Source organism: Nicotiana sylvestris, chromosome 3, assembly GCF_000393655.2.
Source record: "Nicotiana sylvestris chromosome 3, ASM39365v2, whole genome shotgun sequence".
Classification (NCBI taxonomy): domain Eukaryota; kingdom Viridiplantae; phylum Streptophyta; class Magnoliopsida; order Solanales; family Solanaceae; genus Nicotiana; species Nicotiana sylvestris.
Genome location: NC_091059.1, coordinates 212,147,633 through 212,161,667, shown reverse-complemented (window position 1 = coordinate 212,161,667; position 14,035 = coordinate 212,147,633). Strand labels below are relative to the sequence as shown.

Sequence of the window (14,035 nt, the reverse complement as noted above, 5' to 3'; positions counted from 1 at the left end):
TAAAATTCTGAATCCGCCTCTAGACTAATAGGAGAAATGTTATTATGGTAGTTGACATGCAGATGCACCGTTAGGCGCGTGAGCGAACGGCCATTCAATGATTCTTTAATGCTGTTGGATAATATGCATTTATTTATCGATTTCACTACTAAAAGTCACGAAGCCGTTTATGGAACTCATCAACCCATTAGATTCCTACTCGCGCGAATAAATTAGAAAACCGTACACACTCTTCTTCAGTCTTTTTCTCTGACCCATTAAAAAACCCTTTAGGTTTGAGATTTTCAAGCCATTAATTCTTCCAAAATATCACAAATTTATCGCGAATAAATAGGCTGTCCTTTTCACTTAAATGAGTAGGATGGCAATTCTGTAAATCTTAGCTCAACTTGAACCTCAAAAATTAAGAGCCACATGAGAGAAATTTCGTCGTTTCCTAGAAGAGGATCTGAAAGTCTGTAAAGTTTCGCCAATTCAATAGTTCTCACAATCAGCTACCTTTGCTGTATGCTTTCCTTAATTTCTGGCCGTTGATTTCCTAAAACTAATTAGGGAAATTAACTGGATAAAATCAAAGCGTCCAAACAAGTGCAACGTGGCAACCATATTTTTAACTAGAGCATCGTTGTAACAAGTCAATACTCGAGGAACAAAAAACAATTACTCAATATTCGTGCCAATTAATCAATCAAGTTTCGTAGCGGCATAAATAAAATTTCATAATTATAGGTCTCGGACAACTTTTTCCTTTTATTAAGCATTACTCTCTCCCGTATATAATTTAATTGATTTTTTGGCTTTTTTTTTATTTTATGATCCATAATATTTAATTTTTTTGAATACCAAAAAGGAGAGTAACTTTTTCTTTTAAAGTTGTAATTGGAGTAAAGAGCCTAGAAGTATTTGTTATATTTTTAATGAACAAATTAAAATTAAATATGACTAATTTCATTGTTAACAAATATTAAAAAAAAAATTCTTAATATGTGTAAAAACAGTTAATAAATCAATTTAAATGAATCGCAAAGAGTATTATTTTATACAAAAAAGGCCTAAAAATGCCACTCAACTAACATAAATGGCCTATCTATGGCATCCGTTAAAATGTCGCCCTATTCATGCCACTAACGTTATACTTTTGGCTTATTTATACCACTAACGTTATACTTTTGGCCTATTTATGCCATTGTCGACTAACAGTTTCATTTTCTGATTTTTAAATAATAAGAATTAATTTTTCGACCCCACCTTTGCCACGTGTCTTTATATTATGGGTTCTTCTTTACTTGACCCTACATTTCTTTTAACCCTGATTATGTATAATTAATCATGTCCAACCCGATAAAATTCAACCATCTTTTCCCAATCCCTAATTCCTTGTCACGACCCGATAAGATCGGTGTTTAGTGATTTGTATTTATTTGAAACCGATGTTGTGTTTATTTCAATTCAGTTTGTAAAAATGTAAATCTTAGAAGCTCATGATTTGTATTACCAGTCATTGGAAAATGTATTAAGATTCAGTTATTTTATCATTTATTTGTCTAAAAAAATTCTCATTAAATTGGATAGTTATTAATTGGCTTACCTAATGGGTTAGATTAAGTGACATTACGACTAGTTGGATTTTGGATCGTGACAAGAAATTAGGGGTTGGGTTAAAAGATGGTTGGATTTTATCGGGTTGGGAATGGTTAATTATACATAATTAGGGTTAAAAAAAATGTAGGATCAAGTAAAGAAGTACCAATAATATAAAGACACGTGGCAAATGTGGGGTTGAAAAATTAATTCTTATTATTTAAAAGATAGAAAATGGAACTGTTAGTCGTCAATGGCATAAATAGGCCAAAAGTATAAGGTTAGTAGTATGAATAGGACGACATTTATGTTAGCTGAGTGACATTTTTAGGCCTTAAATACGACGTGACAATGAATTACTCCCTCCGACCCAAAATAAGTGATCTTTTGGCTTTTTTCTTGTGGTCCAAAATAAGTGAGTTTTTCAGATTTCAAGAGTGAATTAATTATTTTTTTCCTACATTGCCCTTGGAGTAATTAATGTTGGAGTATGTATTAGGAATATTTATGTGAAGAGATAGTGAAGGTTAATATGGTCAATTTTATTGCTAATTAATATTAAAAGGTGAATTTCTTAATATTTGTGAAAACAACCAAAAAAATCACTTAGTTTGGACAGTAGGAAGTAGTTAAAATGAAAAAATGGTATTCGAGCTGAAGTGTAGACAGCTTGCAGCGGGTTATCGAAGCCGATTAACTCGAACAAAATGTAGCCGGCTTTGTCGGTCCCACTAATACTGTACTTATTGAATCGTATTCCTGCTTCTCTATGATAAGAAGAACTACTTATCCGATAACTAAAATCGCCTATCGTCAACTATGTGTTCTTGTAGAAACCACAATTTTCCTGCAAGTAATGTGGGCAAAGGGTATATTTTCATTTTCTCGCGATATATAGAGTTGAGATTAAAAAGGGGTAGTAGGAAACACATTAATAGACTTCTATATTTAGAGAGAGAGAGAGAAGGATATATACCAATTCAGCCTCTCCTCGAGCTCGTCGTTTGTTGGGTTTTCTTCTTCTTTTTCTCTTCCATGGATCTATTTGTTCTTTAAGGTAAACCCCCTTTACTCTTCTCTGTAACCCACTCTACATTTTTTTAGTATATGTGTTTCTATAGATTTTTATGGAATATTTACTTTTTCCCAGTCTTTGCTTTTCGCTTTAATTTCTCCACTTTCTCTCTCTGTATATTGACTCGCTTTTGGTTTTCATTTGCGTCCCCCCCCCCCACAAACTTTGCATCTTCGATTTCACTCGATTTAAAGCTGCTTTTTGTGTGTGTGAAAAAAAAATCTTCTCTTTTTCTTTTGGGTGATTCTACTTTTACATCAGCTGCGTCGGTGAATGTTAAATGGAGTTGTGTTTCTCGTTAGATTGAAGAAGATCAGTTCAATGATCGGATTCTGGTTTGAGTTTTTTTGTGTTTAAATTCTTTGGATCTCTTTTAGTTTTTTCATTTTTTATTTTTAATATTTTTGGGATTAGTTTAAATTGTTGAACAGTTACTTTATTTTATTTGAGTTTCGGGGCTTGTGTCCGGCAATTATTAAATGCTTAGATATTTTAATGGTTAAATATAAAGTTAGTATGAGCTGGACAACATATTTAATCATATGGGTTAGTTATTTGTTTATTATTATTATTTACTATCTCTGGAGTTTTTAGTTAAGAAATTCATTTTATGGAATTTTGCAGATCTGCAAACGCACCGGTTTTTTCATACTTCCTCTGGGCTTGAAGACAAAGCAGTTGCAATGTCATCTCTCAGCAGAGAACTTGTGTTCTTGATTTTACAGTTTCTAGATGAGGAAAAGTTCAAAGAATCTGTCCACAAGTATGTACCTTTTTTCAATTTCTAATGCTTCCATTTTAAAAATTTAAACACTGATGAGCAGTTAATTTTCCACATTCACATTGCTAAAAATGCCTTTTTTTGTTTGCTTTTTGTTTTGTTGCTATAGGCTTGAACAAGAATCTGGCTTTTTCTTTAACATGAAGTACTTTGAAGATGAAGTGCATAATGGTAACTGGGATGAAGTTGAAAAGTATCTGTCTGGTTTTACCAAAGTGGACGACAACCGTTATTCCATGAAAATTTTCTTTGAAATAAGGAAGCAAAAGTATCTTGAGGCATTGGACAAGTAAGATTTTATCTTTTTTGAGGAATAATTTTGCTTTCCCCGGATTTTACATATTGATGAAATTGGGTAATTTGAGTTTGTAATAGGCGTGACCGGTCCAAGGGTGTTGAAATTCTTGTAAAAGATCTTAAAGTTTTTGCATCGTTCAATGAGGACCTTTTTAAGGAGATTACTCAGCTGTTAACACTAGAGAATTTCAGGTATTCCCTTCATATAATTTGTCAATGAAGATAAAACCCTTTTCTTTGGAGGGGTATGAATATATTACCTTTTTTAAACGTGTAATTAAGTGGCTTGATCAATTTGTAGGGAGAATGAACAGCTGTCCAAGTATGGGGATACTAAATCCGCACGGGCTATCATGTTGGTTGAGCTCAAGAAGCTTATTGAAGCAAATCCATTGTTTCGTGACAAATTGCAGTTTCCAAACCTCAAAAATTCAAGATTGCGAACTTTGATTAACCAAAGGTGACATCCATGTGAAACTTCAGCATTTGTTTTGAAAGCCATAGTGGCCTAAATGCACTACCAGAGCATATTCTACCAAGCCTAACTTAGCTATCTTGTATTTACTTGTGCACATCACAACTTGAGCTAAAGGTCCTTTTGGACCTAAAAAGTTGCTATGCATTGTAAGCAACTCATGATATTGGTCCAAATAATTAGCTTAAAATTATGAAAGTATTAGTCACCATCAATGTAACCTGCCTGTGATTATTCAAGTAAACTAGCAATACTAGGTTTTTATAAATTGGGAACTGACGACGAATGCATGCTGCAGCTTAAATTGGCAGCACCAACTTTGTAAAAATCCTAGGCCAAATCCAGATATTAAAACTCTTTTTGTGGATCATTCTTGTGGACAACCAAATGGTGCTCGTGCTCCATCACCTGCAAACAATCCGTTGCTTGGATCAGTGCCAAAACCTGGCAGCTTTCCTCCTCTTGGTGCACATGGGGTTGGTCTTTTCTAGAGCTTACTTGCTAATTATGTTGAACCTATAGGATTTTTGCTTATCTATTACAAACTTTACTCAGCCTTTCCAACCTGGGCCACCACCTGTGGCAGCTCCACTTGCTGGTTGGATGTCCAACGCACCGACTGTAGCTCATCCAGCAGTTTCTGGTGGACCTATGGGTCTTGGTTCTTCATCTATTCCAGGTATCACTTAATGGTTACTTAGATGGGGTGAATGGATCTTTTGTTTTCCCTTAGTAAGCAACTGAATATGGAGATATGCCGGTACTTGGTGCTATCTTTTTTATCGAGCATTTTGATTGTTACAAATCATTCTTCACATGGTTGATGGCATTCATAAGTATGTTCAGATATGCAATTGGGAATAAAGAAAGGCTTAACATGTTCAGCCATCAGTTATCACCTAATCATGATGATAGTGCTTTTACATTAGTACAGTCTGGTCGCAAGTTGGCATGAGGAATTTATTGACCTCTTATTGCTGCATACAGACAGAATTGTGATTTTTTTTCCAGTTCTGGTCAATTTTGAAAAATTGTGTTTCTGAACATTTTTCTTGAATAAATCATATGAACTCGTATTGAGATCTAGGAAACAAGTTTGTTTGCCCCCTCCCCGAAAAAAAGAGAGTTTGGCCTTCACATGAAACAACTACTCCATTAGATTTTCTATAGGTTATTCTTGCTCTTTTAACTGGTGAGTTTTTTCATTACCTGTTGTAGCTTCCCTTAAACATCCTAGGACTCCACCAACAAATCCTTCCATGGATTATCCATCTGGGGAATCTGATCATGTTGCCAAAAGAACTAGGTCACTTGGAATATCTGACGAGGTAGTAGACTCTCCCGATTTTTCAATCATTCAGTCAGCAATATTCACATTTTCTACTGTTTTTACTTATTGTTAATTGTTCATAATACAGGTTAATCTTCCTGTCAATGTGCTGCCTATATCATTTCCAGGGCAAGGTCATAATCAAGCGCTTAGCGTACCTGATGACATGCCCAAGACTGTTGCACGAACATTAAACCAGGGATCATCTCCCATGAGCATGGATTTTCATCCTTCTCAGCAGACGTTGCTTCTAGGTCTGCATCATCTGAATGCTCTTCTTTATTAACATATTGGTGTCTACCTACTTTTTGGCTCTTTTTGGTTGTTTGCATTAATCATATCCTTCTGTGTGACAAACTAGTCGGCACAAATGTTGGAGATATTGCATTGTGGGAAGTTGGTTCTAGGGAGAGACTGGTGTTGAGAAACTTCAAAGTCTGGGACTTGGGTGCATGTTCAATGCCGTTGCAGGTTTGGTCTTTTTTCCATAGACAGAACTGATCCGCCTCAGTTCAGTTAGATTCATCTAATCTGATCAAAATAATTTCCCAACTGAACTCAGACTGCTTTGGTAAAAGATCCTGGTGTCTCAGTTAACCGTGTTATATGGAGCCCCGATGGTTCATTATTTGGTAAGCTTTCATGAAAAGCACATTTCCAATCTTACTGTATTTCGCCGTCAAAAGAAGTTGAATGATCTTTGAGAATGACTATCTTTTTATTGAGCAGGGGTTGCATACTCTAGGCACATTGTTCAAATATATTCTTATCATGGAAATGATGATATTCGTCAGCATTTGGAGGTAAACTGTGGTGGCATTCCATGACTCTTGCCCTAGTGATAAATGTTGAATAAGTTTGCAGGTTAGACTGATAATGCTTTTGCAGATTGATGCTCATGTTGGAGGCGTAAATGATCTTGCATTCTCTCACCCTAATAAGCAGCTTTGTGTTATAACATGTGGAGACGACAAAACTATAAAGGTTGGCTAGGCATAAATAAATGTATTTGTTGCCTCTGAACGACAATTTTTGGCAGTTGACTAATAGCTAGTTCTTTCCAACGCTTGCTAATTTCTAGGTTTGGGATGCCACATCTGGTGCAAAACAATACACATTTGAGGGTCATGAGGCTCCTGTGTACTCTGTGTGCCCTCACCATAAAGAGAACATTCAGGTATGGATATCATCTTGATGTCTTTTTTTGTTGTTGATCGGGACGTCATGATGTCTCTTGTACACTACAAAAGGTTTAGCTGTCTGCACATTTGTACTTGTGCTGATAACCTCCGTTCTTCAGTTTATTTTCTCAACAGCATTAGATGGAAAGATAAAAGCATGGCTATATGATAATTTGGGATCTCGAGTAGATTATGATGCTCCTGGTCGTTGGTGCACGACAATGGCATACAGTGCCGACGGAACTAGGTTGATTTGTTGTTGCATTGCATTATCTCTACTTTACATAGTTTGTTGAAGTCACTTGGGGACAATAGCTTTTTCTCCGATCTCACATTTTCTCTCTTCTTCTTTGCCTCCTCTTTTTCTCTTTTCCCTTTTGGATGGGGGTGGGTGGGTGGAAAAATTGCAGACTATTTTCATGTGGAACCAGCAAAGATGGGGAGTCACACATTGTTGAGTGGAACGAAAGTGAAGGGGCTGTCAAGAGAACATATCTAGGTTTTCGGAAAAGATCGTTGGGTGTTGTACAATTTGATACAACTAAAAATAGATTTTTGGCAGCTGGTGATGATTTCTCGATCAAATTCTGGGATATGGACCATGTTCAACTCCTGACCAGTATTGATGCTGATGGAGGTCTTCCAGTAAGTTAAATTTGAGATTGTCTGAGAAAATTGTTGTATTCTACTATGGTCTAACTGCTTTTTCTTTTATATAAATTAAAGGCAAGCCCTCGAATTCGATTTAACAAGGACGGTTCTCTATTGGCTGTTTCTGCTAATGAAAATGGTATAAAGATTTTGGCCAATAGTGATGGTATTCGTTTAGTTCGTACTTTTGAGAACCTAGCTTATGATGCTTCCAGGGCATCTGAAAGTGCAAAGGTACTTCTAACCCCATTTATATAAATATTCAGGTTCCCTCCTTTTTTTTAACACAAAGATGACCAGGATATGCTTTGCTTTACTGTCATGCAGCCCACAGTAAATCAAATATCAGCAAGTAGTTCTGGATTTGCAGACAGGGTGGCCTCTGGTGTTGGCATCTCCGGAATGGTTTGTAAATATTACTCCCAAATGTAAAATATGCAAAGAAGTTTTTATTTATTGATATCAGATCGTAGGCCCATGGGAAAAACTATATATATGCATATCAACACTCACTTTTCCCCTAGTTACCCGTTCTGTTGTTCAAAGGTGGACACACCAGAAGTCTTACCTGGTTTTCATGTCAATATCATCTGCTAATATATACTTTACATTGTATTGACTTTGTAAGAATGGAGATGCAAGAAATACAGTGGATGTAAAACCCAGGATTGTTGAAGAGCCTAATGATAAATCTAAGATATGGAAGCTCACTGAAATTACTGAACCATCACAGTGCCGGTCCTTGAAGCTTCCTGAGAACCTCAGAGTGACTAAGGTATAAACTCCATGCCTCTTGATTAATGAGATATCTAATTGGATTGTTTTTCTTATCTTATTTTTTGGACTCTGGAAACTTATCCATTTTTTTCTTTCTTCTTGAGGAAATATTTTTTCATTGAACATACAGATAACAGATAATTCATGTATAAAATTTGATGCACATTCAGTAAGGGCTTGTCCCTTCAAGTTTAAAAGTTGCCTTTGTGCATCAATTACATTATCAAGGTGTGATAGGACAACATGCCATCAGCAAATGAAATTATTAGGTTAATTGAGAGGAAATGAACCATAGGACAACGTGCCAGGGGAATATATTGATTTTGCGCCCTCTCTTTTCCTTTTATAGTGCAATGGAAGTCCATCAAGGTCATCAATCACAATGTCATGGATGTCTAAAGCCTTCTGAACAAAATCTAGCACCTAGACATTCTGTGTTTTAGTCTCTTTTCTTTTCCTAATAGATTGTTCAAGTTCATATCTCCGGATATTCAAGTATCATTTTCTGCACCTCCATAGGGCCTTCACTTTATTCCTTCAGATTATCCAGAGTAGAGAAAAATCTTTATCTTTTCAAGTAGATAAAAAGGCCTCTAAAGTTTGTCTGCAATGATTTGGCAACTGGACTACTGTCCAACTTAGGGCTAGCAACAATAACTAAACTTCTGCTTAGTATTTAATGTTTACCTCTATTGTTCTACTGAATTGTGCCCCCCTCCCCCCCTCCCCACCCACCCACTCAATTCGGTAGCATGCCGTTGTGTCTCCATGATTATGCAACCTGGATGTAAGACATTCTATCAGTTAACAGAAAATTTCGCATAGAACTCTCACTGGAAACAATATTGACCTGGAGAATTATCAATATTTCTTGCCTGGTTTGTTTCAACTGTATTAGTTTTGATTTCAGAGTTTCCTGATCTGATTTAATGCTTGATTACTACAGATATCAAGGTTAATATATACAAACTCTGGTAATGCTATCTTAGCATTAGCATCAAATGCTATTCACCTGCTTTGGAAGTGGCAAAGAAATGAACGCAATTCCAGTGGAAAGGTAAATGCACACCGAAATTATTGCTTTCCTCCATTTGGTAAAGAAGTGATTCTGAGGAATGAGGTAATCTTTGTTTAGGCAACAGCCAGTGTATCACCTCAATTGTGGCAACCTTCAAGTGGCATCCTAATGACAAATGACGTGACCGAACCAAACCATGAGGAAGCTGTTTCCTGCTTTGCTTTGTCCAAGAATGACTCTTATGTGATGTCAGCATCTGGAGGAAAGATCTCCTTGTTCAATATGATGACATTCAAGGTATAGGAAAATTGGCTTTTTTTATTTCTACATTTACCCAGAGATCAGGTGCTGAATTTTGAATTTTCTTCTGGATGCAGACAATGACGACTTTCATGCCCCCACCTCCAGCAGCAACTTTTCTAGCATTCCATCCTCAAGATAATAACATTATCGCTATTGGCATGGATGATTCTACCATCCAGATATATAATGTTCGAGTGGATGAGGTATGAGAGATAAATGAGAAGTTTTTGCTGGTATTGGCAGTCATCAGAATTTCATTTTTTTGGGCCAGTTACCATATATCGTTATTCACTAGATGTCAATATCTTGATGAAGGTTAAAAGCAAGCTTAAAGGCCACTCTAAAAGGATAACTGGCCTCGCCTTCTCTCATTCGCTTAATGTGCTGGTTTCTTCAGGAGCTGATTCTCAGGTTAATGGCTTGATACTCTTGGCTATCATGTAATATTTGACTTAGTTCTCAGTGATTTGTTAGACTACTCTCAAGATTAATGTGGAGAATACATGTATATGATAGATTGTATTTTATCTACTAACAGTGTTGCATATAATGCATAACGCCCTCCATCCGATTCAATACTAAGCAAATCAACTAGGCATGGGAATTAGAAGTAATCTCACTGCATTTCATATTAGAAGATGATAAATATTTTGGTTGTATTTAGAAGCTTGATGGAGAATAAGATCATTTCATGCTCTTTATAAGAGCTGAGTGAGTTCTGATTTTTTGAAGATCCTCATAATCATACATGAAATTATTGTTTTAGAAGTGCTTCAAGCATTTTGGGAGACACTAAAATCTATAAAATATAGCCTAAGATGAGCTGAGGAGTATATTGCAGGTTATCTCCTTTTGCGCAAGCTCCCCTCTGCAGTCATGTTTAGTTATCTGACATTTTTAACGTCTTCCGTTGATGACAAATGCTAAGGCAATATCCTTTCCAAATATCATTCGATTAATCTATCAAAGTTATCATTCTGCATTTCTGGCACTCTTTAAAGGAACATTTTATATATTTCTCTGTACTCTTCTTATCCATTTGTATTCATCAACTTCATCTGCTTCTGTACAGCTGTGTGTATGGAGCACCGATGGGTGGGAAAAGCAGAGAGCTAGATCCTTGCAGCTGCTGGGGAGATCAACATCTCAGTCAGATACCAGAGTGCAGTTTCATCAGGACCAAACTCATTTCCTGGTTGTGCATGAGGCGCAGATTGCTATATATGAAACAACAAAATTGGAATGTGTAAAGCAGGTAAGTCCTCTCTGACTGCAGTTGGTTATTCAAATGCCACTTGATCTCAATATTAATACATAATATCTTCTTCTACAGTGGGTTCCACGTGAAAGTGCTGCCCCTATTTCTCATGCGACATTCTCGTGTGATAGCCAGCTGATATATGCCAGTTTCTTGGATGCAACTGTTTGCGTATTCACTTTTACGCCCCTCCATATGCGATGCCGTATTATTCCTTCAGCTTATCTATCACCAAGTATTAGGTATTTTTTTCCTGCCCCGCTAACTTATTTACTGCTCTAATTGTAAGATGTTCTGCCCCCACTATTGAAGACAAAAGAAACATCTTTTCTTTTAAAAGTTAGACCTTCATTAGATAGAATAGTGAAATCAGTATCAGAGCAATATCCAGGCTTGAAGTCTGAACTGCAACTTGTCACCCCTAAAAAAAAGGATCTTCCACAGATTTGGCCATTGGTATAAAGATATTAAGCAATGCATAGGCTATGTTGAAACGTAAATTTAATGCAGACAAGGGGACTACAAAGTTCACCATTCTAGACCATATTCTTTCTTCAAAATATTGACCACGTGCCAATAGATATCCCAAAAGAATTCATTTTGCAATTATGTATTTGTAATATCATTTATTATCAATGAAGTGGGGCGTCTGACTGCCAGGATTATCATTTCTAGCATCACAGGAATATCCCTCCAAATACTATGTTTCAGGTGTTTGATTTTTGTTACTTATTTGCATCCCGAGTCCTCACAATAAGTAATTCTCTGTCTGATATCCTCGGGAAGTAATGTGAGGATACATGGTCAATTGGCCGGACAGATTTCGTCTCTGATATTTGAAGTAATTTTTCAAAAACCCTGTATATTTTGTGCAGCAATTCGAATGTCCACCCAGTTGTAGTTGCAGCACATCCACAAGATCCAAACCAGTTCGCATTAGGCTTGTCAGATGGTAGTGTTCATGTTTTCGAACCACTTGAATCTGAAGGCAAATGGGGGGTCCCTCCGCCACTTGAAAATGGATCAGCAAATGGTATGCCAACCGCTCCATCTGCTGGAGCTTCAGGCTCCGAACAAGCACCAAGATAACAAAGAGGCCACTGAGTAAAGGTGTTGTGTGTTGTTTTGCTGAATATTTCCCAAATTTCAGTTCAGACTAACGGGTAAATGTTCGTTCTGTGTTCGTTGTAGTAGACTAACCAGAGTCCTCCAAGTTAAAACACAACTGTAATGTATCGCCCAACATTTGTGTTCTTTGCAATTGAAAGGGAAAGAAAATCTTGACCGGGGCTAGGAGTCTTAGCACTAGTTGCAGCTTAAGCTTCTTGGTTTTTGTACCAACGTTGTGACTTTCATTTGTGGTACTGTATTACAGATGTTCTTGGTACAGGACATAACTTAGCCCAGTAGTCTCCAATGTGTAAATGTACAACTCATGCGGTAAGATGTAATGTAAAATGAATGCATTACTCTTGTAATATCTTTAGTTTAGTGAGGAAACCTATCCTACCAGCTTTGTAATTTGAGTTATGCTTCAATTGGTTCTCCGTATATCTACTTCAGCTCAACTTTTTGCACCATTTTTGGAACATAAGTGTAATCTTTCTATTACATGCTGAGATTTCAGACACACGATGTAACTCTAAAATCCTTTGACGAAGAAATATTGTGAAAAAGATAATGATCAGATTCCAATTCTGAGCTTGCAATTAATGTCGGATTCTTTCAGTTCATAACGTTGACAGAACCCAACTATTACCTACCCATGCCGTTTATTTCTACATTATTTTAGCTCCCTTCAGACTAAGGGGTTAAACGGGTGGGCCGGGCCGGGTTGCTATTTTTTGGACCCGTACGGGTTATGGGCTGGTTACGGGTTGGGGCTTAACGGGTTTAACGGGTTCGGGTTCCTCCGGGTAAAATTGAACCGTACGGGTTACGGGTTGAGGGGGTCGGGCCGGGCCGGGTTTAGTATATTTTTTATTTTTTTTGTATTTTGTATAACTATTGTAAGTTATATTAATACTTTGTATTAATTTAAAGATTACAAGTTATATTAATACAAAAGTATTAATATAAATTGCAAGTGCTACATTTATTTCAAAATTCAAAATTAAAGTTTGCATTTAAAAAGTAAATTAACAAAAAATAGTAAAACTAAATTTTCATGCATAATAAATTAACAATACTTCAAATTAATCTAACAAACTAAAACATTAAGCATAAATACGTCTAATAATTTTAAAATAACACAAATTGTCTAAAATCTTAAATACGAATTTTCGGAGTACGCTCAAGACAATACTTGATATGCCTCCTTAAACTGCATGTGCCAGACTCTGAACGAAAATTTAAGACTTGACCACAGTTCTTGCACTTTACTTTCTGACCTTCTTCATTTTCTTCTACCACCTCAAAGTGTTGCCAAACATATGAGCGCACTCTAGAAGTATGAGGCATGATTTAAATTGAATTGAGATTTGAGAATTAAGAATTGAGAATTTGAGATTGAGACTTGAAATCTTGAAAATTGGAGAATGAGAGAAATTGAGATTGAGAAATGAGAGTTGAGTGAAGAAATGAAGAAGATGGGGTGTATTTATAGTTTTAGAGAAGGTTAATTTTGTAAATTGAAAAAAGGTTAAATTTTAAAGAAAAAGAGGCTATTAATGCAATTAACCCATTGGGCAACGGATCCCTGCCAGGTCTTACTGTTGCCAACGGTTAGTGGGGCCTACTTAATTCAAAAAATTAAAAAAAAAAAAAAAGATTGTACCGAGCCGGTTTAACCGGTACACGGTACTGTTCACGTGGACCGAGTTTGACCGGTCCGGTTAACTGTTACCAAAATTTAAACGGACCAACCCCCTCTACCCCTCCTACCCAGCCCCACCCGGCCCCCTATGTACCGGGCCGATCCGGTTCCGGTTTTAACCGGTCTGGGCCGGTCCGGTTACGGGTCAACCCGGCCCGTTAAACACCTTTACTTCAGTCTGAATTTTCATAGTAGACAAAAGGTTGCCATGAAAAATACACTAACCATTAAATGTGATTAAAAATGAAAACATGTTATTCGTAGTTACGTCCTATATCAAAGGCTGATACCTTATTTATTTTAAATAAATACCCTTTTAAAAAATTATATTCCATAGCTACCTTTTTATTTTTTATAGTCAAATATCTAGTTATGGTCACCTCTTACCCTTAAGCCATAAAATAAGTTTTGTCTTATTTTTCTCTCTCCAACCTCACCACCGTTGAAGATTCTGCTTCAGAATTAGAGTTTTCCGACGAAGAATTACTGATGT

The 14,035-nt window shown here is 36.5% G+C and overlaps 1 protein-coding gene across 3 annotated transcripts; it reads left to right on the top strand.

Moving 5' to 3' along the window:
- Positions 1–2,488: 2,488 nt before the first annotated feature.
- Positions 2,489–12,307, top strand: LOC104243280 (protein TOPLESS-like). Of its 3 annotated transcripts, none has more exons than XM_009798448.2 (26): positions 2,489–2,638; positions 3,281–3,419; positions 3,547–3,726; positions 3,813–3,926; positions 4,036–4,194; positions 4,508–4,685; positions 4,765–4,888; positions 5,428–5,537; positions 5,628–5,793; positions 5,901–6,010; positions 6,102–6,171; positions 6,269–6,342; positions 6,428–6,523; positions 6,621–6,716; positions 6,840–6,967; positions 7,131–7,365; positions 7,447–7,605; positions 7,699–7,776; positions 8,000–8,146; positions 9,095–9,205; positions 9,284–9,463; positions 9,544–9,672; positions 9,785–9,880; positions 10,542–10,724; positions 10,803–10,969; positions 11,603–12,307. In XM_009798448.2, the coding sequence occupies exons 2-26, from the start codon at positions 3,340–3,342 to the stop codon at positions 11,814–11,816; spliced, it is 3,384 nt and encodes a 1,127-aa protein (XP_009796750.1). In that variant the 5' UTR covers positions 2,489–2,638; positions 3,281–3,339; the 3' UTR covers positions 11,817–12,307. The 3 variants fall into 3 exon arrangements, with proteins under 3 accessions (XP_009796750.1, XP_009796751.1, XP_070027558.1); XM_009798449.2 differs by lacking the exon at positions 2,489–2,638 and adding an exon at positions 2,808–2,991; XM_070171457.1 differs by lacking the exon at positions 2,489–2,638 and adding an exon at positions 3,100–3,202.
- The last annotated feature ends 1,728 nt before the right edge of the window (positions 12,308–14,035 follow it).